Source organism: Odocoileus virginianus, unplaced genomic scaffold (assembly GCF_023699985.2).
Source record: "Odocoileus virginianus isolate 20LAN1187 ecotype Illinois unplaced genomic scaffold, Ovbor_1.2 Unplaced_Scaffold_26, whole genome shotgun sequence".
Taxonomy (NCBI): Eukaryota; Metazoa; Chordata; class Mammalia; order Artiodactyla; family Cervidae; genus Odocoileus; species Odocoileus virginianus.
The window spans coordinates 435271-461693 of record NW_027224288.1 but is presented as its reverse complement, the minus strand read 5'-3'; the positions used below and the strand labels follow the sequence as shown (position 1 = coordinate 461693).

At 35.5% G+C, this 26423-nt stretch overlaps 1 protein-coding gene across 1 annotated transcript in view; it reads right to left on the bottom strand.

The window, feature by feature from the left end:
- The window catches only part of LOC110147418 (potassium channel subfamily T member 2), a 237532-nt gene that overhangs the window by 69971 nt on the left and 141138 nt on the right, over positions 1-26423 (bottom strand). Inside the window, exons 4-8 of the mRNA XM_070463093.1 lie at positions 24946-24994; positions 21965-22024; positions 9098-9172; positions 7797-7880; positions 4041-4135 (exon numbers count right to left, since the gene is read on the bottom strand). Of these exons, the coding sequence (XP_070319194.1) occupies positions 4041-4135; positions 7797-7880; positions 9098-9172; positions 21965-22024; positions 24946-24994 (363 nt within the window). The remainder of the gene's footprint in view (positions 1-4040; positions 4136-7796; positions 7881-9097; positions 9173-21964; positions 22025-24945; positions 24995-26423) is intronic.

The window sequence follows — 26423 nt, the reverse complement described above, 5'->3', positions numbered from 1 at the left end:
TGATTTAGGTCATACTTGAATGGTCTAGTGGTTTTCCCTACTTCTTCAATTTAAGTCTGAATTTGGCAATAAGGAGTTATGATCTGAGCCATAGTCAGCTCCCGGTCTTGTTTTTCTAAGACTGTATAAAGCTTCTCTATCTTCGGCTGCAAAGAATATAATCAATCTGATTTTTATATTGACCATCTGGTGATGTCTATGTGTAGAGTCATCTCTTGTGTTGCTGGAAGAGAGTGTTTGCTATGACCAGTGCGTTCTCTTGGCAAAACTCTGTTAGACTTTGCCCTGCTTCATTTTGTACTCCAAGGCCAAATTTGCCTGTTACTCTTGACTTCCTATTTTTTCATTCCTGTCCCTTATGATGAAAAGGACATCTCTTTTGGGGGTTTTGGAGTGTTAGTTCTAGAATATCTTGTAGGTCTTCATATCACCATTCAACTTCAGCCCCTTCAGCATTAGCTGGGACATAGACTTGGATTACTGTGCTATTGAATGCCTTGCCTTGGAAATGAACAGAGGTCATTCTGTTGTTTTTGAGATTGCACCCAAATACTGCATTTTGACTCTTTTGTTGACTATGAGGGCTACTCCATTTCTTCTAAGGGATTCTTGCCTACAGTAGTAGATTAAATGGTCATCTGAATTAAATTCCCTCATTTCAGTCCATTTTAGCTCACTGATTCCTAAAATGTCGATGTTCACTCTTGCCATCTCCTGTTTGACCACTTCTAATTTACCTTGATTCATGGACCTAACATTCCAGGTTCCTATGCAATATTGTTTTTTACAGCATTGGACTTTACTTCCATCACCAGTCACATCCACAATTAAGAGGTACAAACTTACAGTTACAAATAAGTGAGTGAAAATTAAAGTATGTGGAATATAATAAATAATAATGTAGTATCTTTATATAATGATGATAAGGGTCAAATGGTACAAACTTTCAGTTGTAAGCTAAATAACTACCATGGATGTAATGTAAAGCTGGATTAATATAATTAACACTGCTCTGTTATACAGGAAAATTGTTAAGTGAATAAATTCTGAGTTATCACAAGGAAACTTTTTATTTTATTTGATATTTATAAACGATGATAGACATTCACTAAACTTACCATGGTAAATATTTCCTGCTGTATATAAGCAAACATTATTCTGTACATGCTACCTTTGTACAGTGCTGTATATAAATTATTTCCCAATAAAACTGGAAGAAAAAAAGTAGCCAGTTCTTTCTGTCTGCTGCCTAGAATAATTTTTAGGTATCCTGATTCAGTTTTATAGTATTATTAATAAATTACTATGCTTAGACATTTTAAAGTAAATCCCATTTTTGAGTTCACATAATTAAATCATTTTGCATTAAAAAAATGAAATTAAAATTTTTAAAGAGTTATCACAATTTACCATGCCCTCATATACATTTTATAAACACACCCAATTCAACCCTCATTTAAAAAACAAAAAGCAAAAATCTTATAAGGCGATTAGTATTATATTCACTTAATGATGTGGAAAACAAGACTAAATAAATAAGCTGTCCAAGACCTCCCAATTAGTATAGTCCTGAGTTTTAAACAAACAATAAGCATTTTGTGACTCATCATTGCTTACTGTTCCACAATATCCCATTTTCCTTTTCATGGTATAATATTCAACTGGGTATATTGCACAGTTAGGCTACATTTTTGCAGATCTCCTGCAGCTATGTGTAGGTATATGACCAAATTCTAGCTGAAATTATGCATGCAGTTTCTTGTAGTACCTTATATCCTTTTCTCCTAAGAGAAAAGGTTGGAGTTAGGATGTAATGGCAAGACCAAAGCAGCCATACTGAACCATGGAAACTGTTTTTATAATGACAGAAAACAAGATATAAGGAAACTTTATCTCCAGCGTATTAAGCTGATGTAACAATCTTGGACAGACTACATAGACGTTTCTATTTGTATAAGTTCTTATATCTTTGTGTGTACTTTTATTTTATAATATGTGTGGCATAACTGTGGTAAAATAGCCTGATAATGTATCATGACTAATGCAACATTTTTTAATATTTTTTCTTGTAAGTAACCCCATCACCTATGGTGAACTCAAATAAGACTTATTCTACCTTACTATGACGATCACAGTTTATAAAGACATTTGCTTGTAAAGCTAGACAATACACAAATAAATCAAATGTCAATTTCTCTATCCCAGATATTATAATTTAAAACATATTAATGTAATTGTATTGATGCGCATGTGATTAAAAACAATAACATTTTATGTAGTTAGAAATAACTCTATACACAAATTCCACACTGAAAGACAGGTTCAAATCCGCTTATTGTTGACAGCTTTAACTATAGACTATATTTGTAAAAACTACCACTCAAGTGTCTGAAATTTAACAATATATACACACAACAAAAAAAGTAACTATAATTATAAATGTAACAAAAAGTGAAACATAAATGATTTAAAAGATTAACAAGTTGCATAATGGAAATTTCACATAGATCATGAAAACCTTTTATCAAACACTGCTGCACCCCTTGGCATAGGAAAGTGGCAAAATTTGTGTAGTCACTTCCTTCAAAAATAAAAAGTGCTCAAGAAATAGATGTAGAGGCAGAAAGTAAGAGCCCCACTGTAGGTAGTTCACTGTGATGAGCACAGTCCAAACCAAAGTACTGGACTTGTTATTATATTTAAATCATCTGTACTTGTTTTAGCATTAAAATTTCAATTATTCCTTTACCAAATTTACTTTAACAGATTATGTATAACATTTATAACTCATTCATTTTACTCTTGGTCATTTTCCAGCAATTGAGAAATCAGCATATATATATATATATATATATATATAAATTTTAGTTTTAAGTACTTTTTCTTAAGTCCAATAAAAGGAGAAAGCTCCTAAATTATTTTTAAAATGTAATTATCTTAAAATTAAGAACATTTTTGTGACTTGAGAAGGCACTTGCTGTCAGTATTTGAAATGTATGCAGTTATTTACTAGGTGAATAATAAAAGCAATCTGTTCAGAGTAAAAAAAAAAAGATAAGATGGTATTGTGTCCATTTTAAAGGGATATTTTATATTTAACAGTGTAGAATATCCTAAAATGCTTACTTTTTAAATATAAAAGTAAGCAATAAAACATTTTAAATCCATTTAATAGTGACATTAATTACATACTACTTAAGCATATATTATATTTCTATATCTAAAACTATATTTACATACATGTATCTGTAGCTGTATTTACATCTAAAAATTGCATAATGCTAGTGATGAGGGCATTCTTCCTACTTTAGGACTTCCTAATTTCTCTTTCTCAGTAGGTCAAATTCAGGTCAGAGCACAATTATACATAATGAAGTTGAAAAACAGATATATCATTCTATCTCATTTTCTGATTTTCACATTTCTTTTTTTTTCTTTAGTTAGGATCTTAATGGATCCATATAGGAAGTGTATCATTTCTCATTGGATTACTGTATAATTGGCAAAGTGGGACTTTCCACAGGAAGAAATAGCTGTTTTCTATAACAAAGCAAGGTACCAGTTGCTTCACACTGTCAGGTCTGCCCTGGCTTTCTGCCTGGCTGCATGTTAGACCATCAGGGGAGAAGATGCAGGCAGAGAGTGATGGGCAGTGACAATGTTCTCAACAGCATTTCTGCTTTGAAGATTACAGACAGATAAGGGCACCTTCATGTCAGCGATTTGAAGGAAAAATTCTTGTTTGACAACTATGGCATGCAATACAAATTCTTGTGATCTGGTTGTTTACAGCATTTGTGAAACCTCAGAGTTGCAGTAAATATCAATTCCAAATAATCGATGCCCTTTCTTGATTTTTTTTCTGTAAGACTGAAGTAAAGATTTTATTTTTGTTTCTGTCAGTGACCCATTATGTTTTATAGTAAATATTTATCTATTCATCTTTATTGCCAGCTCTTAGCTTAAATGGTTTATAATGCTGTTTTTTTAGTATTATAATTAAAATGAAACTTAATGAAAATGCTGATGTACAGTCTTACCAGGTGAAGATAAGGCATAGTAATGTAGATATTAAAATCAAAACTTGATTAAACATTGCAGACTGTGTACGTTGAATGGCTCTGTGCAGATCATTCTGAAATAATACAGAAAAAGCATATCTTAAATTTTGATAGATACTCAATAATCACGAGTTTTGTTACATTTGTTATTATGTATTACATTTTAACTGTCTTGTTCATACTCAACACACATACTTTAAATGCATAGAGCAGGATATTTTTGGTTTTTCCTAGATCTAATTAAACCTCACTATAACATTCATATTACCAAGATAATATTAATACTATCGGACATGACAAAAGCACTAAATTTTAGTTTGCTCGCCTTACAAAGAGATGTTCAATGACTCTCCAAAAGCCCTCCCTGAAGAGAATGCTGTTTTATGGAAATTTCTAATTTTAAAAGATCAGAAAATAATATGTTCAACTGAGGGGAAATTAATAGCTGGATCAAACTACAACCATATCTCATTCTCTACATCAGAAAAAATAGCATGTATTATACCTGGCAGTTTATCATAAAAATAAAAAATTATATACCCAATGAATACATTGAGATAAATTTCATTCATATTAAGAGAAATGTGAATTCAAGATACGAGTTTACTTTGCAATTGAAAAAACATTAAAAAATAATAATACCTACTGTTATTTAAGAGGAAAAAAATGAGCACACATATGTAATACTGCTCAAGTAATTTGTTACAACTATCTTGAAAGTAATTTGCTAATATAGGTCAAAATTCACAAGTATGCCCTTTCCAGTTCATGCATTCAATATTTAATTAGTATTTATACCATCATATAATTTCTAAAAGTTAACCACATGAAAACTATGAGATGGAAGTTGAATATTTATGTATGGTCATCTTCATTACAAAATTATAATATTTCCTATATTTTGTATATTATTTGTTGTATAAAATATAGATATAACTAACTGTATAATATCTATATTGTATGATGTATATTACATTATTTTGTATACTATTTCTTTGTATCAGTTTTTTATATATTTTGTATAATCATTATTATAAAATTGTAATATTAATATGAATGTTCATTCCTATTAAAATAACTAAAAATGAAATGGAAAATGGTTGAATAAATTGATTAAAATTAGATAGCAGACTTACATGCATCCATTAAAAATGGTTTGAACATAAATATTTATTGACATAGGAACTTGTATTTGACAAAAATTCAAATCATAAAATTAAACATACAATTTTGTGTGTGTGCTTTCATAGAAAATATTAGAAGGATATAAATTATTACTAGTGTCTAGCCTGTGTGGAAGATTTGTAGTTTTGCATAATGTTTTACTTTATAGTATTGTTTTATAAATTTTCATAATAACTTTTTAACAGTCTGAATAACTGTACTACATGAGATAAATAGGTAGTTCAGCTGGTAAAGAATCTGCCTGTAATGCAGGAGACCCTGGTTCGATTCCTGGGTTGGGAAGATCCCCTGGAGAAGGGAACGGTTACCCACTCCAGTATTCTTGCCTGGAGAATTCCATGGACAGAGGAGCCTAACGGGCTACAGTCCATGGGGTCACAAACTCAGACACGACTGAGCCACTTTCACTTTCAATAAAAAAATAAAACCTCAATGAGCCATTATTTTATCTTTTTCTACCACACATTTAACCAGAACTTTTGTTATGAAAACAAAAAAACTAAGTTGATTAAAACTTCACCTTGCATTCTTTACTTTCTTCTAACAGAGGTGTTAATGAACAGTAAAACAAACTAAAATTTAGCAATCAGGGAGAAAAGAAGTAAAATATAGAATTATGATGGAAAATGAATCCTAAATTAATAATGCAAAGCACTACTTTTACTCTCAATGATTGACTAGTGATTCCTTTCTTGGTTAGGTTACATTTTCCAGCAACTAATAAACACAAATTAGCAAAGAGTACTGGAGGATTTTTTTTTTTCATTAACAATTTAGGCAGTCTATAGTTAGTGAAATAAAATTTTTTTGGACAGCTAAGAGAGCAGGATGTTTTTGTAAACCATTCACAGGCCATATGCCGCTCCCCTTATTAGCTGTGAACTTGCATGAGACTCCCGTGGTCACTTAATATATTGAGAGCTGATCAGAAACTTTCACCTGGTCATAAATACTCAAATGCTATCCAAATATTCCTTTTGGCCAAAACTACTGCCATACTTTCTGTTAAAAAACTATTTGAAAAGAAAAACAAGTTCACCTCCAAGCAAACTTAATTTCAGTGTGATCAAATTAATAGTATTGAGCTCTTACTATGTTTATGCTAGATACAAGAATTTTGCACATATATGAATGGATATATAATGTAACTCAATTCTCACAGCAAGCCTGTATGTTGGTAGTTTTATTCTCTTTTAAAATGAAGACATTAGCAAAGGCGTTAAATCACTTGCTTATTTTATCAGAGTGCATAGCTGAGAGCAGACTCATATTAATACTTGTAGAATAAATGAAAGAAGTGAAAGTGTGAAAGTGTTCCTGTCTCATTCATGTCTGACTCTTTGCAACCCCATGGACTGCCAGCCAGGCTCCTCTGTCCATGGAATTCTCCAGACAAGAATACTGGAGTCAGTTGCCATGCCCTTCTCCAGGGGATCTTCCCGACCCAGGGAAAGAACCCAGGTCTCTGCACTGCAGGGAACTTCTTTATCATCTGAGCCACCAGGGAAGAATAAATGACTGAATAGCAAGTAGCAAACATCAGCTCACTCATAAGTATCCAAGCCTATTATATTTTGGTCCTAGTTATAAATCAGTCCTTTCAAACAGAGTTGGCCTTAGGCAAAATACAATGGTGGTACCTCTCTGAGTTCTGCATCTCTTTTTTCCTGCTTCCCCTTCTCCCTCCCTATTCCCAACCGAACCCAACCTAAAAAGTTGACTTTACATGAGGACATTCCAGCTCCAATACAGAGCCTTAGAAAACTCCACAGATTTTTATGGAATGTGAGACTACCTACAGTTTGACAACATTACCTCCTGAAGCCTTAAACCTAGGGGTCCTGTTATACATAAACCTAGGGGTCCTGTTATACATAAACCTAGGGGTCCTGTTATACATAATGAGATTGCTTTAGAAGGAAACGCTATCTGTTTTCGGAAGATTGGTAATAAGTTTGACCATACAAACAGCAGTCAGCTTTGGTTTGGTGATCTTTAGACTATCTGAATTATTTTTGTTTACTATTTCATCAGTCAATCAGTCAGTCAGTTCAGTCGCTCAGTTGTGTCCGACTCTCTGAGACCCCATGAATCGCAGCACGCCAGGCCTCCCTGTCCATCACCAACTCCCAGAGTTTACTCAAACTCATGCCCATCGAGTCGGTGATGTCATCCAGCCATCTCATCCTCTGTCGTCCCCTTCTCCTCCTGCCCCCAATCCCTCCCAGCATCCCAGGGTCTTTTCCAATGAGTCAACTCTTTGCATGAGGTGGCCAAAGTACTGGAGTTTCAGCTTCAGCATCAGTCCTTCCAATGAACACCCAGGACTGATCTCCTCCAGGATGGACTGGTTGGATCTCCTTGCATAGGGCCTTATAAAAGAAGGGACTTGACAATAAGGGCATTTCACCATTTTTCATTCTCATTAGGATATAAACAGACTTAGGGTCTATTGGCTTAGACATCTATGCAACACATCACTTTAGTGAGGTAAGAAATAATGGAGCATTGAAAAATACTTTTGTTTTTGCACTTGTATTTTATACTTACAATCATATTTTCCAAGGCATGTTTGGCAAGCCAACAGTTTAGAAAAACTGGGACAAATAGATTTCTTAAGGAAGGCCAGAATATCTGGAAGACAAATCAAAACTAAACTTTTATCTCCAAGCAAGAAATCTACGTGATTGAGAAGAAAAGTAAAACAAAAATAAGTTATTAAAGACAATATAATGATATAAAACATGTGGCAAATACTCTAAACTCATATGATTATTGAAATGAAGGGGCAGACAGGATCCTTTCATTCTTGTCTGTCTTAAGGAAAAATTCTTTGCGAAGTTATTGTGGAAGCAGAAAGAAAATAATCAGCTCTCGTGGGATATCAGCTATAACTGTGCTAATTCCATCACTAAATCTTTTGGTATGACTCTTATAATACATATCATCTTTTTCTTTTCTGGAACTGGAGGTAAAAGTAGGTGTAAGGAGACAGTGCTTTACTTTTCTATCACGTAGTTACTCTCTCAGATTCAAACATTTACGTGACACTGGGGAACTGTATTCCATTGGAATTATATTTAATTAACCTGTCATTCAATCTGGAGCCAGTTGTTCCTCTAGATAAATCACTCAAATTAAAATAATTGTCAGAGTGAGCAACAGCTTCAGATCATACTGACTTATAGTCATGATTTTCCAAATAAAATTCAAAATAAAAAGTGTTAGAAAGCATATTCCCAACAGACATTACTAAAGCTTTATCAAATAATCAAATATTAAGATCCAATTTTGCAATGAGAAAGTGCTGGTTGCATGTTCTGTAGCTGAACAGGATCACCATGGAATTGGTCCTCCATAGACTTCAATAAAGAAGCAGACTGCTGGATGTCTTAGTTGTTGGCAACACATTTAGCAAACAGAGAACTGGATTTAATAAATCCTATGGCTTAAACTAAAGATAAACATTCTCAGCATGAGAAACTTTTATAAATAGTTGGTTTTACTTGGCTTTTATTTCTTTAAACTCTACAATATACACAAGAAATGAAGTGATTGATTTTTAATCTGTTTAGATAAAATTAACACGTTTAAATGGTACCTCTAGAGTATATATTCCTAAAATGCATTTCATTTTGCTATTGAACTAAATCTCATTAATGTTCACTTAATTTCATAATCCAGTTATAACTGACTTTGCTATTTATTTTCTAATACCATGATTTAATACATTACAAAAGCCTAAATTCATTCATCTGAGCTAATATATTATTTATTGCTATTTAGATTTAAAGACTTTACTTATGACTAATAACACAATTATTTCTTTTAAAGATTCTTTTAGGACTTACTGAGATAATGAAGGGAACTGCATTAATTATTTCCAAGATGAAGGGTATTCGTAAAATCTGTTCCCAGATGTTTCCCTTCCAAAAAAAAAAAAGAATAAAAATAAAAGTCAATTACAACTGAATCCCATTAAATGGGGAAAAAGCATCAGAATTCTGCTAGCAATAAGGATGCTTACATGAACAGAATACAAAATCATTATTTAGAAATGTAGCAATAACTTTTAGAGATTATTTTGCTACATGTAATTGTGCCCTCTCAATTTTGCAGAGTTTAAGTAAACCAAATGCTCATAGTAATCCATGAATATTGCACATGGCACATTTTAATCATATAATATTGCATCATAAAAGTTACTAGTAAAAATAAAACAATTAAGAAACCTTACAGAATCAATGAAAAAGTAACTCCATCTTAATTTTATATCATAATATAAAGCATATTAAATAGTTTGCAAACACACACATATAACAATGGCCCCGGGAGTTAACATTGTTTTCAGATTAATAAGATTTAAAGGCAGAGTTTTCTCAATCATCTGGATTCTAGTCTCCCAACCCACATAGTACAACAATATTAATCGGGTCTGGCTACATAATTAGTGGGGCCCAGTGAAAAATGAAAATGCAGGGCCTCTTATTAACAAATTATGAGTAATTTCAAGAAGGTGACATCAGAGCATTCAAACAAGCACAGATCCTTCTAATTGTGCAGCTCTGGGCAATTGCACTGACTAATAGGTCATTCCTGAAACTTTCTCTAATGGATGTCCAGTGAAAAAGAACTCCCAACTTCCTAACGCAGTTTATTCTTTTAAGGAAAAAAAAACAAAACAAAACTATCTGTTAGAAAGGCAACTTGAAATCTGGCTCCTGCAGTGTCTAATTATGTTATGAATGGCAACCCATTCCAGTATTCTTGCCTGGAGAATCGCATGGTCAGAGGAGCCTAGTAGGCTACATTTCATGGAGTTGCACAGACTCAAACACGACTGAAGCGACTGAGCACGCACTGGCTATAATATTGGGATTCTTTATTTTTCTTGAGGTCCCAAAGTCTTACAACATTACAGAGATGTAAAACACCTTACATCGCCGATCCTGCTCATGACGCCAAATTGTCTTGCTGGTGTCAGTGTTCACTGAACCCAGGGGAGGCAAGGTGTGAGCTAAGATGTTGGTAGGAGGCTAGAGAAGAGGTGGGAACTGCAGATACGTATATTCTCTCCTGGCCTGCAGAGCAGCCATGCCACAGCCTCTCTCCTGCTGACCCTGCAGCCGTAACAACAGACACCTTACATTCTCCCCTCCGTGGCTGACCCCATGGACACAGCCGTGACGCAGCAGTAAAAGGCAGCCACTTTCTAGGTGGCGCTCTCATATCCCTAACGTAGCTCGTGACCAAGCAAGTACCTCATGATGCGCATGTGCAGTGTTATAAGTGACTTGAGTTATTACATGAACATTGTTTACAAAAGGTGGAGCAAGAGCAAGAGGCTGTGGGGCAAGAGGGCCTGACCAGGCCATCTTGGCTAATTTAATCTTTCCCTGCACACTGCCACGTCATAAAGCAACTTCTACATCGGGGATCGTCTGGGTTGCTAAAACAGTAAGTAAGAGATTTTGTTATCCCTGGTTCATGAGCCGTCTGCAAGCTAAATAAAAAATGGTGGAGGAGCAGGTGGAAGGCACGGAGCTGTAAGGATCTCTCTCATCTCTGTGTAGAGATGTAAGGATGCTTCCCTCATCACCTCCAGCTCTGCAAGGGGACTCAGACATAGGGGCTATTTTTGGCTAAGACCTAAAACATCACCCCCCTCCCCCCCCCAAAAAAAAACCCCAAAACAGCAAAGCAAAGAGAAAGAATGTTGAGATAAGAGCAGGCTACACTTACACCGATACTAAGACAGAAGGACTTATTTTCTGGGAATAAGATATAGACCCTACGGAACTAAAATGTATGGCCATTTTAAGTTCAGACTCAGAAGAGCTGCGGGCCTGAGGAGACAGGGAATCTTAACAGATGGTGGCCCTTGGACACCCAGAAGCCAGGGCTTGAGGCATCAAGGAGCTTCCGCCAAAGGCCTTAGGAGAACCACAGAAGCCCCGCCTGTATCTGCCATCAGAGCAACCCAACCACAGACTGTTCCTGGGCCAGTCAGCCAGGACCTCCCTTCTCCTGGTGCCTCCTCAGCCCTGAGGAACCACGATCAGCTGGTTTCAGGCGAGGAGGAGGTGGGCATAGGAGAAGCCTCCCGAGAAGATCCTTGCCCCACTGAGTTCCCAGCATGCTCAGTCGTGTCTGACTCTCTGCTGTCCCACGGACTGTTGCCCACCAGGCTCCTCAATCCGTGGGATTTTTGAGGCAAGAATATTGGAGCAGGTTGCCATTTCCTCCTCTAGGGGACTTTCCCTGGCCCAAGGACTGAACCCACACTTTTTATGTCTCCTGCATCGGGAGATAGATTCTTTACCATTGTGCCACCTGGGAAGTTTCCAGCTTAGAAAAAGCTAAAACTGGATGAGAACATTAAATGTTTTATATACTGAACACTATCTCTTAAATACTAAATTGAGATTTGTCTTGCAAAAAAAAAAAAAACAAAAAACTAAGGGGCCTAACAGATTTCATTGGATCAGCACAGCTCATAAGGACAATGACTGGGTTTGAAGGAGAAACATAGGACAGGCTAAAGGCTTTTCTACTTGCACTGAATCAGGTGTATTCAATAAACCATTTATACTTAATTTTCATTATGCAACAGTTCTTTTTTTTTTTATTGCGCTGGTTAATGTTACCATTTAACAGTTTTTTACATGACTCAGTTTCCAGAAGGCGTAACATTTGGCTTACTCTTTCCTCACCGTATTTTTTACTAGTCATTGTACATTGTTCCTTAACGTCAATGATTTTACACAGGAGGAGAGACTGATGTGACCAGAGAAGGGGGATGTAGTGGGAATCATTATCACTGGTCACATGGCAGGATCTTTCTGCTAATGTACATTAAGATTAGCAATAGTTTTCTTAGCTGTGGAACACTGGAAAAGTTTAGTTCATAGTAAACCAAAAGCTTCCACACCTCTGATGTTTCTCTTCATTTCCAGATCTAACACAACATTTATTTTTTATTACTTTCCCTCAAACCACTAAGAGAGTCTGATGACTAAAATGTGATTCAATTGGGTTCATTTCTGATTTATCCTCCATATTCCAAGTCAGAGAATCTTTCTGAAATGGCAAATCTCCATCGCCAACATCCAAACTCCTCATTATATCATATGAAGCTTCACAATTTGAACTATGGCTACTGGTTTGACTTGTACCTACTGTATTCCTAACCCATCTTGAATTCAGCTATAGATTCACCACATATAGAACTGATTTTGATATGGTTCTCTGAACGAGCTAGGCTATTTCATCCTTTATAACTTTGCTCACACTTCTCCTTCTGCTTGGAATGCCCCAACCCCCATACCTTCACCACTAACTACCTTGATACATGTTTTTAACATTTTGCAGAACTTATTTGTTTCCGTGACCATTAGAGTTCAATAAGCATGATATTGAATACATGCAAGTTCCAAATATTTTATAATTCTCTTCCCTTCTGGTATAATTGCTTTGATTTTGAATTTAAGCATTTGTATTTTTTTTCCTGGATCCATGTGGATGGAAACACTCAAAAAAATTTATTGTTTTAAGTCTTCCTAATGCAATCATGTAAATCATTAAACTTATGACCACAAAGCTCAACAGAAATTTTCTGGAAGAAAGCATTTCAAGAGTACTTGGCTATATATCCATTTTAGGTAATCTCATTTATGTTACAACTTCAACTTATTATCAATAATAAACCAATGACTTCCAATGTTATATCTCTAGCCTGGATCAATATTGTATCTGAGAGTCAGTTTCAGATCTCCACTGTCTAATGTGTTGTTTCACATGAATGCTTCAAAGGCACCTGTGGGTAATTTGTCTAAAAGTAAAATTTAAAATACAATGAAAACATGAAAATCCAAAACCTATGGGATATAACAAAAGCAGTTCTAAGAAGGAAGTTTATAGCAATACAATCTTACCTCAAGAAACAAGAAAAATCTCAAATAAACAACCTAACCTTACACCTAAAGCAACTAGTGTAAAAAGAATAAATAAAACTCAAAGTTAGTGGAAGGAAAGAAATCATAAAGATCAGGGCAGGAAAAAATGAAATAGAGGCAAAAGAAAACACCAGTAAAGATCAATGAAACTAAAAGGTGGCTCTTCAAGAAGATGGACACAATCGATAAACCTTTAGCAGACTCATCAGGATAAAAAGTGAGAGGATTCAAATCAATAAAATCAGAAAGGAAAAATAAGTTACAACTGATGCTACAGAAACAAAAAGAATTATAAGAGATGACAACAAGCAACTATATGCCAATAAAATGGACAACCTAAAAGTAAAATATATGATGTTTGTCCTAGCTGACTCTCCAGCAACAAAAACCAAAGATCCTGGAGAAATTTTGCATCTTCTTTTCACATGCCGTTGTTGTTCAGTCGCTAAGTCAGGTCTCTCTTTGCAGCCCCATAGACTGTAGCCCGCCAGGTTCCTCTGTCCTTCACTATCTCCCAAAGTTTGCTCAGATTCATGTCTGTTGAGTCAGTGATGCTATCTAACCACCTCATCCTAAGTATAATTGCTGAATAAGACTTTCTGATTCATGAATGTATCTTGGATTGTTTGGTTCTCAATTTAACTCTATTCCCACTCTAACCTCCTGATTGGTCTCCCCACCTTCCTCTCCCCAATTTTCCTTTACTCACACACATCTTTCAGCTATTAATCCAAATCTTCTGAGTGTTTTGAGACTTTTCTCACCTCCTCTTTACACACTCTAGACAAGATCAGACTCCCACACTTGGTTTTTTGATTCTCCATCAACATCCGTCTTCCTTTTTTTCCATTTGTTTTTATATATTTAATCAACACTTGACTTTGAATTTCATGTGGTCCAGGTGAGAGCACTGGGCCTGCCTGGTGGCTCAGATAGTAAAGCATCTGCCTGCAATGCAACAGACCTGGGTTCGATCCCTGGGTTAGGAGGATCCCCTGGAGGAGGAAATGGCAACACACTCTAGTACTCTTGCCTGGAAAATCCCACGGATGGAAGAGTCTGGTAGGCTACAGTCCATAGGGTCACAAAGAGTCGGACATGACTGAGCAACTTCACTGCACTCATGTGACTGAATTTCATATGGTCCAGGTGAGAGCATACATTTAGGTCATAATTCTTTGCTCTGTTTCAAGCACAGTCCTTGCCAGTCTGAAGCTCCTCAATAAAATCTGTATCTGCATTATGTCAAACGCGCTCCTATTGATTCATAGCTAATGTGTGTGTGTGTGTGTGTGTGTGTGCGCGCGTGTGTGTGTGTGTGTGCATGTGTATGTTGTGGCAAATAATGAACTTCCACCTGAGGACTGACTTACACAATCTAAAGTTATACAGGGAGGCAATCTACTCATTGCTAAAAATAAATGTCTTTTTCAGTTATATTCATTAGGTTTAGTTCTAAAATCTCAGGTTGTCTTCTGAACTTAAAGATAAATTCACAAATTATCTCCCCTAAAAATAGCTGATGAAAAATAGAGAAATTATCCAAAAGTTGCATTGGCTGTTAGGGGGTCCCCATGAGCCTACATAATATAGGCTCATGATAAAAGCAATTATGGCAAAAAGAGAAAGCATAAATCTAGAGATGGCACTATGTAGAGAAGTGTGGAATAAGATCCAAAAGGCAGGCACATACCTTTCAAAATAAAGTTAAATACCTGATCCGCTTAATCATATTTTCCTGAACGAGATGAAAGGCATTAGACTTCTTCCAAAAGGTAACTTCTTAAAGAAAAAAGATAGTTTCTAAGAAGTAGCTTTAACTGTTCTAAGCATGTAGAACTCTCCATGTTCCTCTTCTTATTGACATAATTCAGTAAAATATAAATAAAATTTAATCTATTTTATATTTGGTATGGATGCAACTTTCCTCAACCAATAAAAATTCAAGAAAACAGATGATATCCTAAAATGTACCAAGCTTTTATTTTTATCATAAAAGAAAGTACAAGTTTAGAACTATTACCTAGGTAACTCTAAAAAAAAAAATCACTTTAAAAAGTATAAGACTTATGGTAATCTACTTGCTGTTAGCCAAAATTGGGAACAAGAGACTCTTAAAAAGCACTTTCTTCTCTAATATTAAGAATACCTATATTTAAAATATTTAATCCAGAAGACTTAACCTTCTTTTAGTGAGTTTAAAATATGGAACATCTCTATGGTAGCGTTACTTTGTATATCTAAACGTAAACCCAATGACGCTTAGATTTGCCATTCCTGTGGCATAATAAGCAGAATCACCAGGATCTAGGAGTCCTAGGATGAATTCTTTGTTCTTTTCCAGAAATAAGTCCCTCATGATGCTAACATTTCAGAATCGATGCTTTTTATAAAGTGATTACTGTATAGAAAAAAGAACTGCAGATTTAACCAAAGATTTCTAGGTGTGGTGAATTTTCATTATCAGAGGTTTGGAAATTGTGCATTTTTGTCTCCTTTTGATTTAATGAATGTGTATGTAGAGTACTGTTATATTTTTGAAAACAGTTGATAAAGACACAGACGGTATTCATGTGACAGAGGAATAAGAATTTTCTTGTCAGGCAAGCCTCATGGATATTTTGCCACATTGTGACAAACATGAACAGAATGATGATTTAAGTTCAGACCTGCTGTCTGTATGACAGAGGACAAAAGAAATGAATGTCAGGGATTTTGAAATTATTATCTAACTTTAACAGAGGATGAGATGGCTGGATGGCATCACCGACTCGATGGACATGAGTTTGAGTAAACTCTGGGAGTTGGTGATGGACAGGGAGGCCTGGCGTGCTGCAATTCATGGGGTCGCAAAGAGTTGGACACGACTGAGCGACTGAACTGAACTGAACTGAACTTTAACATACACTTTAAAGAGTTTTTGCTCACTTTGCTGCTACCTATTAAGTCTTTTGATTTTAAAAATCTTTAGTCTCCATGATAGTTTAAACCTTTTAAGTTAAGGATTAAGTCATGCTTATTTTAGAATGTCTAAAATAGTGTGTACAAACATATATGTTGTATATGTAAATATATACATTATCTGTGTATACATATAGATATAAACAAATAAGAGAAAATTCTATGTAGATTTTATATTCAGAACTAGAAATATCAAACAGCAAATATTAGAAATGGATTTCACTCCTAATGCAATATCCATTTCTTCATATCTGTCTATAATTTTTCTTAAAAGCCTAATTTGAGGGAAGGACCTCATTTGAAGTTCTGCTATATGGATATACCTTATATATGTGCTGTAAATAGTTATCACTTATTCGTTCCAACAGTGTATCCAACAGCTATTGAGTCAGAAGAGTTCACAAATTTGACTGAACATATGAAAGGAAAAGGGCTTCCCTGGTGGCTCAGATGGTAAAGAATATGCCCACAATGCAGGAGACTCAGGGTTTGATCCCTGGACTGTGAAGATTCCCCTGGAGGAGGAAATAGCCACCCACTCCAGTACTCTTGTCTGGAGAATTCCATGGACAGAGGAGCCTGGTGGGCTACAGTCCATGGGGTCTCAAAAGAGTTGGACATGGTTTAATGACTAGAAGACAACAATGAACAAAAAGAAGGTAATTAACAGCAACCCATCCTCCCCATGTCACATAAGCCCTTGTCAGCCTTCGTGTTGTAATACACAAGACCCAGCCAGCATGACCTAGATGTTAATGTCTATGAAGGTAAGAATGAAAATATTATACATCATCTAGCCCTACCTACTAGGTCTTATAATCTTTGCTCTCATGTTATAAATGCCAGGAGTTAATTGATCATAAAGGTCAGCACCATAAAATCACAAGAGGAAACTATAATTCCATCTTGAGTCTGTGCTTTTTAAATGACTACTAGCATTTAAAGCCTCAAAGTTAATTTCATATTAAGTTTTAATTAGAATTTGCAGCAAATACATTCACAAATGCAGATTAATATTTTGACCAGTTTATGTATTTGTAGATACGCTTGTGGAAAATATTTCATTAAATTAGAGAAAAACACCCACATCCTTATTTTTCAGTACCTCACTTTCTATATATCACATTCAACATTTATCACATGCATACTAAGGACCTTAGAAGATAACACCTTGGATATTAATTTACTTGATTGTTTTCATTCTCCTAGGCTTCCAAAATCCAAATTTGTCAATCAGTACATATTTATGGGCTTCCCTGGTGGTTCAGCAGTAAAAAAAATCCACCTGCCAATGCAGGAGACATGGGTTTGATCCTGGATCAGGAAGATCCCCTGGAGAAGGAAATGGCAACTAGCTCCAGTATTTCTGCCTGGGAAATCCCATGGACAGAGGAACCTAATGGATATAGCCCATGGGATTGCAAAAGAGTCTAACACAATTTAGCAACTTGACAACAACATATTTATGAAGCATCTATTTTGATGAGGAGATTCACTAATCATTTAAAGAGCCCTCTTCAACATCTCCTTCTAAACTCTGTCACTAAGCTAGTACTTTCTAGGTAAGTTAGGGTTGAGTGGCTATCTATATGCAAAATTTTCCAGCTTATCTCCTCCAACTTCAAAATATTCTTTCAGGCACCATTTTCCATCTTCAGTGTTCTCAGAAAAGAACAGAATGTATTCAAAGTTAATTAGTAATCCTCAACTTCCTAACCTAGCTTATTCCTACTTTTTATAAATCTTGCTTCATCCATCATTTTTCCTGCCCTTCTACCAGCTCATTTTACATGATGCAGATTCTTAACATCACAAGGCAATCTTCCACCTCATTCTACTACTTTTAGTGAGCTCCTGTACTGACCAATCAACAGTCTTCATTTGAAAATTTTACTCTCAATTGTACTCCATTGAAACTAGTCTCTTAAGGATGAATAACGAATGATCCCCTAAACTGTAAACCCAATGGCTTTTCTCAAGCTTCTTACTAAACCTGCCATCATTCATATCTTTCATCTAACATTTTTTTCTTAGTCATTCCTAGTATTTTATTTTCCTCACAATCAGTAAATCAATGCATCTGTGTTTATTTGGAAACCACTCACTCTTTTCTTTCTACTTTTTCTAATTCGTCCATTTCACCTGATTAGACATTGCTATTATGTTCTTTAGGTGGAGCATATAAGAATTTTATAAAGGAAGACAGGGAAAAAGGTGAATTTGAAAAGATTTCTTGCTCTAAATTAAAGATTAAAAAGTAGTCAACAGAATGTTGCCTTTAAGACTTTATGTTATGAAGTGAGAAAAAGATTTATATGCTAGATAAGAATCCCCCCAAAACAGAACCTTGAGTGTGCTTGTTGATACAGTACATGCAATAGCTGTGAACTGGAAATCAGCGATCATTATGACAACCATTTGGAAGACTTTCCACCCTTCTCACTTATTCCTCTGTCCGCCCTCATTGCTCTATTCTTTCAGGACCCACAACATAAGCATCTCCATTAACATGGGTCATCTCTTCTCCATTAGTTACTATCCCATCCTTAATGGATTTGCATACTTCCTTCATCATTTCACTGGAAATGACTGCCAATGCCTAATAAATCTCTTCTGCAAGTCCCAGATCTTCCTTTTCAGTTGTCTGCATATCACACCTATTTGTCCAGAAATACCTCAAATTCATCATTCCCCAAACAATTTCCATTATTCCATCTATCTTGAACCCAATCTGATTTTTTTTCCTTGATGTAATTTTTCTTGGTCTTACTGCCTTGTACTGTCATTTGGATTTAGGAAATCTTAAACTGATACTTCATATTTTGTTCTCTTGTTCTATCTCAACCAATCAGTTGATGATTTCTTCAGTTTCTACTTTCATGACTTTCCCTGCATTGAAAGTTTATTCCTCTCACCTGGCCAAAACTTCACTCCCACTTTTCCTTTCCTACTGCAATTGTGTCTTAGCAGAACATATGGACTTCAGTGGAATATCTCTTTGACTTCTGGTTGTGCAGATGTTCCAAACTAATACTCCTAAAACTTAGTTACAATTATAGAACTCTCATGTTCAACGTCCTGCACCAACTTCCCATTCTAGGTTTCTCTACAAGGCCCTCACAATACTCTAGCAAACTTATCCCAACAATATTTTCCCAAACACAACATATGCTGCCCAAACCTAAATATTTATTCATTCTTCCAATATTATATGCACATTTCTTATTTTATGCCTTTGGTAATTCTACAAATCCCTGTTGTTCTGCCTTTTGTTTTCTTTTTAGTGAAATTATGATCTTACTTTAATGAAATCACTGGTTCAAGGACTCTTGCTTAATAGCTCTTTTCTTCCCAAGATATGACCTCTCTCTCTGGTTCCTCCACCTTTTCTAAATCTAGCTTGAATATATGGAAGTTCATGGTTTGTGTACTGTTGAAGCATGGCTTGGAGGATTTTGAGCATCACTTTACTAGTGTGTGAGATGAGTGCAGTTCAGGAGTAGTTCGAACATTTTTTGGCATTGCCTTTCTTTGGGATTGGAATGAAAACTGACCTCTTCCATTCCTGTGGCCACTACTGTTTTCCAAATTTGCTGGCATATTGAGTGCAGCACTTTCACAGCCTCATCTTTGAGGATTTGAAATAGCTCAACTGGAATTCCATCACCTCCACTAGCTTTGTTCGTAGTGATGCTTTCTAAGGCCCACTTGACTTCACATTCCAGGATGTCTGGCTCTAGGTGAGTGATCACACCTTTATGATTATCTGGGTCGTGAAGATCTTTTCTGTACAGTTCTTCTGTGTATTCTTGCCACCTCTTTCTTAATATCTTCTGCTTCTGTTAGGTCCATACCACTTTTGCCCTTTATCAAGCCCAGCTTTGCATGAGATGTTCCCTTGGTCTCTCTAATTTTCTTAAAGAGATACTAAATATGAAAAGGCAAAATGATAGGATACTGAAAGAGGAACTCCCCAGGTTGCTAGGTGCCCAATATGCTACTGGAGATCAGTGGAGAAATAAGTCCAGAAAGAATGAAGGGATTTTCTTGAAGAGATCCCTAGTCTTTCCCATTCTAATATTTTCATCTGTTTCTTTGCATTGATCAAAGGCAGAGGAATCAGAGATCAAATTGCCAACATCCATTGGATCATCAAAAAAGCAAGAGAGTTCCAGAAAAACATCCATTTCTGCTTTCTTGACTATGCCAAAGCCTTTGTGTGGATCACAACAAACTGTGAAAAATTCTTAAAGAGATGGGAATCCCAGACTACCTGACCTATCTCCTGAGAAATCTGTATGCAGTTCAAGAAGCAATACTTAGAACTGGACATGGAACAACAGACTGGTTCCAAATCAGGAAAGGAATACATCAAGGCTGTATATTGTCACCCTGCTTATTTAACTTATATGCAGAGTACATCATGCGAAATGCCAGGCTGGATGAAACACAAGCTGGAATCAAGATTGCTGGGAGAAATATCAATAACCTCAGATATGCAGATGACACCACCCTTATGGCAGAAAATGAAGAAGAACTAAAAAGCCAGCTTAAAATTCAACATTCAGAAAACTAAGATCATGGTATCTGGTCCCATCACTTCATAGCAAATAGATGGAGAAACAATGGAAACAGTGACTTTATTTTCTTGGGCACAAAAATCACTGCAGCCATGAAATTAAAAGACATTTGCTCCTTGGAAGAAAAGCTATGACCAACCTAGACAGCATATTCAAAAGCAGAGACATTACTTTGCCAACAAAAGTCCATCTAATCAAAGCTATGGTTTTTCCAGTAGTCTGTATGGATGTGAGAGTTGGACTATAAAGAAAGCTGAGTGCCGAAGAATTGATGCTTTAGAACTGTGGTGTTGGAGAAGACTCCTTCTCAAGTCCAAGTCCCTTGGACTGCAAGGAGATGAAATCAGTCCATCCTAAAGGAAATCAGTCCTGAATATTCATTGGAAGGACTGATGGTGAAGCTGAAACTCCAATACTTTGGCCACCTGATGTGAAGAGTGACTCATTGGAAAAGACCCTGATGCTGAGAAAGATTGAAGGCAGGAGAGGAAGGGGATGTCCGAGGATGAGATGGCTGGTTTTCATCGCTGACTCGATGGACATGAGTTTGAGTAAGCTCTGGGAGCTGGTGATGGACAGGGAAGCCTGGTTTGCTGCAGTCCATGTGTTCTAGAGAGTCAGACACGACTGAGTGACAGAACCGAACTGATGAACCCCCATGGAGATTTATTTGCATCTCATGGGAAGTACTTATTATTCCACCTTGTATTATTATTGTGTAATCTTCTCCTGCCTACCCCCATTTCTGGATTGTAAACTCATTGAGGAAAAAAAAAAAAAAAAACAATGCACAGTGTGGTCCTCTCCATCAAAGAAGAGCTCAATAAACATTTGTTAAATTGGGTTAGCCAAGCAAAGCTTTGCCAACAATGAAGGGAATTCATTTTCATAAGTCCTAACAGACTCAGTGTTTTCTGTACAGATCAGGAGAAGAGGCTGGGAACAATAAAAAGCCAAACCATTCCATTCACTTGCCTAATATAAGCATGCATATACTGGGTAAATTAGACCAGAGGAATTAGTGAAGTGTGTTTAAGCCACCAAGGAAAACATTACTATATTACCACAGCTTTTTTTTACATACTGGAGAGGCCCAAAATAATTAAAGGGGTTTAAGAAGATCTTGCTTTAGCCCCAGAGTGTGAATTATAAATAGATGAATACTGGGTAAATGCTAGTAGTGTGTTCCACTGGCAGAAAATTTCTAATTAAAACAACTTACCTTATAACTGAGATAACCAAGCAGTATTGTTTCAAAGAGACTTATCAATGCCACTAAAACCTAAAATGTAAATTATACCTTAATGAGAAAATGCGACAAAATATATATATTCTGAATATATTATCAATTTATAAATATATGCCTATGTATGTATGTGCATATATGTGTGTATATATATCATATATGATATAGGAATTGAAACCATGTACAAGCCCCTGTGTCCTTGTCTTTTGAAGTAAAATGCTGACTCAAGAGTTAATGATTGGGAAATGTGAAGATGTAGAAACAAAGAATAGCTGTTGGGCTAGGGAACTGGTAACAATTTAGACTATAATTCTGCCACATAACAGAATCACTGAACTCCCAGTTCCTTGAAAGATACAGATAAAAGCGTGACACATATCCCTAAATTGTTTTTACAGGAAGCAGACTCCCTGTCCAGATGAAAACTGCTGACCACAAGAAAATAGACCCTAGACTGGTTGAAAGCAGAAGGTTGATCATGCTCGAAACTTCACCTTGATGCCAACCAATCCAAGAATTGTCCACAAGCTGATCACACCCTGCTCCTTGAACACTATAAAACTCCTCACTCCAAGATGGGTCACACAGTCTTCAAGGCATTAGCCCACTGTGGCCCCCTTTGCCTGGCAAAGCAATAAAAGTTGCTCTTTTCTACTTCACCCAAAATTCTGTCTCCGTGTTTCTATTTGACTCCAGTGAACAGAGACCGAGTTTCAGCAACAGCGGTGCTGTTTGACTCTCTTAACTTCTATATACAGGTGGTAGGGAGCAGGCTGTCCCGGGCACTACGGTTTCATTTTTATAATGTCTAATTCTCCTCAGTAAGTCTTTCAAAATTTATTACCACAAATGTAAGTGTGGGATTAGAATAGTCAGGTGACTGGAATTTGAATGATATGTAAAGACTAGATTTTGTTTGTGTGTGCATGTATTCCTGACACACGCAATCACATGACCAGCCACACAGCCTCCCTCTCAGTTCCTCGGTCAAAAATGGCAGTTCCCTACAGAAAATCAAAGAATACAAGCTTGGAGTTGAGGGATACTTTGCATCCTATCATCCACCTCAAACAAAGGTTAACAGTAACATCCTTGAACATTAAAGCAAACGGTCCAAGATACTTTCAGATTCCGTCTGAACAGACTTCACAAGCAATCCCCCTTCTGCAGCGGACACTGGCATCCTACTGCCCTAGACGAGTTCTCGCCTTTCTCTCGTCTCTATTCCACATACAATTTCCTTAGCTCAACTCCCAAAGAACAGTGGCTCCAACAGAAAGGACATCCAAATTATTTTGTGTTAAAGACTCTAAGCACTTTGGGAGAGAGGAATACTAAGCAAGCATCAACATGAAGTATTTAAGATAACAAATATATTTGTTCATAGATTTGTGAGGGTTAAGTCAACCTGTCTGAGAAAAGCAGATACCCTAGAGTTTTAGAGTCTGATTCCTGTTTTAATGAAAATTTTGATATAGGTGAGTATTAAAACATAAGGATAATTTAAAAGCATATGAATGCATGACAATATAAGTAAAATAAGTCTGGAAGTGCATACAGTAGCCAGACATTATTAAAATAGAAAAGTTGAACTTTTTAGATTTTCCCCACAAATTTTCTAACTCATGTGTGCCATTCTAAAGGTACACCTTGTTAGGTGACCTTGAAACCATTTTCGGGATGAATTACTCAAAATCTTATTGAAAAATGAGCGTTCTTATTTAAAGATATCACTATTAAGTAAAAACAATTTGAATGATCAAAATATATTTCAAGGCCATATATAATTATTCAGAAAAATACTAACTTACTTTACAAGTGTGCACCTCACTAATGGATAATATAGGAATCTAACTTAGAGATTAAAAAACTGCATTTTTAGTGAAACTGAAATATTTGAAAAGAGTTATTTGTAAGTTAATGGCACTGCTATGAGATTCACTAAAAAAAAAAAAAAACATAAAACACAACTTATAAAATAGGAAATATGCAAACACAGCAAAAACATGATTTCATACTAATAAACACAATGAATACATAATAAAAATAATTCATAGTTGCTTATAAAATGTACAGATCTCAGAATCACCCTGATGTTAAATGAGAAACCAAACATTTGATTTTAAAGTATTTTAATGTCTGCTTATAAACAGTGAGTCTTAAAGTCTTTCCCTTCCTTCCAGACTCAGCTGTCTTCCAATCTCTAATGCTTTTAATCTTAGGGACTCTACTCTTTGAATAATTTCTGCTTTTGAAAATTAACAGAAACTAAAAAGCATCTGAAGGAAAGAGACAGGAATAGAGGAAATGTGAAGTTGTAAAAATTTTTCTAGGCATGAAATTCAACAGGAAAAGGAACAAAGAACAAGGACTCCAGGAAACACACCGAATATGTGATTCAGAAGCACTGTTCTCTTCACATTTCCTTTCTCCTTCTTCAGGACCTTTTAGTGTTAGGGCATACTTTTTGTTTTATTTGCAAAATTATCTACTAAGGGACCAAGTTCTTCCCATTGGTAATAAGAGCTATTGGTTCATTTGTTTATTCATTTAACAATTATTCATTAAGATGCTGCCATGCCCCTGATATTGAGAACAAAAGGCAAACATGGTTAAGAGCTTTTGACTAATTTTTCAAACGTGGATGTAACCTAAGAATTTAGGAACACATAAATTAGTTTGGAGGACTTGTTGTGACTTCAAACATTGTTTTACTTAAGCTTTCTGAAGTCTAATCCTGATCATGAGGAAATTCTTAACAAGTAGAATGCAAGGCTCAGGTTAACATAAAGAAATAAAAACTTCAAGATGTGCATTAAGGTTAATTAAATAATAAACAATTTTTGATTGTTTTTAATCTCAATTTTTTAATATCAATAACTTTCTCCCCAGTAATATTGTCCTGTAAAATATGAATACAACTACACATATAGGAATAAAACAAAGTTGTACATAACCTGTAAACCCCATAAAGGCAGACTTCTGTTCACCCAAAAGATATGAGACCTATGAAAAGAAAGATAAGACATTAGATTTTTTCAAGTGAGAAAAACATTCATTTTCAGATTTTGATAAAAGTTGAAAATATTTAAATGTTGTTAACATAAAAAGACAATAAAATAGAGAAAATATGTTAACATCAAAATTAAAATTAGGAAAAAAACCTTTATATTGATTTAATTTTCTTTTTGGTAATATTCATTTCTATTTCAGGGGAAAAAACTCTTTTTGATTTTGTTTTCAGTCTCATACTAATCCAAAGAAAAGACCATGGGCTCTTATTTAAAGAGTGAAACTGCCAGTGGAGAAAAACTTCAAACCGTTTGCTAATCAATACTCCATTGAAAGGTCACTTAAGTGCCTTCAATTACCTCTAGGATTTTATTGTTTTTAAACAATATTTTGGCAGTACAAATTCAACAGTAGAAATAATCAGAATAAAGTCAGTAACTCAGGTTGAAGGGGTGGCTCAGACAGTAAATAATTCACTTGCAAAGCAGGAGACCTGGGTTCGATCCCTGGATCAGGAAAGATCCCTGGAAAAGGGAATGGCAACCCACTCCAGTATTCATTCCTGGGAAATCCCAGGGACAGAGGAGACTGGTGGGCTACAGTCCATGGGTCACAAAGAGTTGAACATTACTGGATCGACTAACACTTTCAGATTGTAGAACACATTAATATTTAGATTTGTATTAATATTTAATAAAATATTTAATATACCACCAAAAAAACCCAAAACCTATGGCTGAGGTTAGCATAAAACATTATGCAGAACAAGGAGTAATTGTCTTTAAATGTGTCTTAAAAGTACTATTATTTTTGATTCTAAAAAGTGTTTATATTCTGCAAAGAACATCATATATTTTAATGTCCGACAAGTTACAATTTTTCACTGTTTATACTTTGTCCCTATCTACATAATTTGGTGCACAGCTGATTCAAATACTAGTCATTCCCAGCAACATACTCTACTCAGGAAAAGATGAAAATAGCTATAGTACATTGCCCAAAAAATGCAAACAAAAAAACTACAAACAGAACTAAGCCCACTCACTATAGTGATAAAGTATTTGAGGAATCCCCCAAAAAAAGTGTGTATTTTTAAATCTTTGAATCATTTTATTTTGGGTAATATGTTAAACAAACACAAAGAGCAATACACTCTTTAAAAATTCCTTGTTTAAAAAAGAACTGCAAAATTTAGAAGACTATTCAAAGAAAATACCTAGTATATTTACTTGCTGCTTGGAAGTAAAGCTATGAAAACTAGATAGCGAATTAAAAAGCAGAGACATCACTTTTCTGACAAAGGTCCATATAGTCAAACCTGTGGTTTTTCCAGTAGTCATATATGGATGTGAGAATTGGACCATAAAGAAGGCAGAGTGCTGAAGAATTGATGCTTTCAAACTGTGGTGCTGGAGAGACTCTT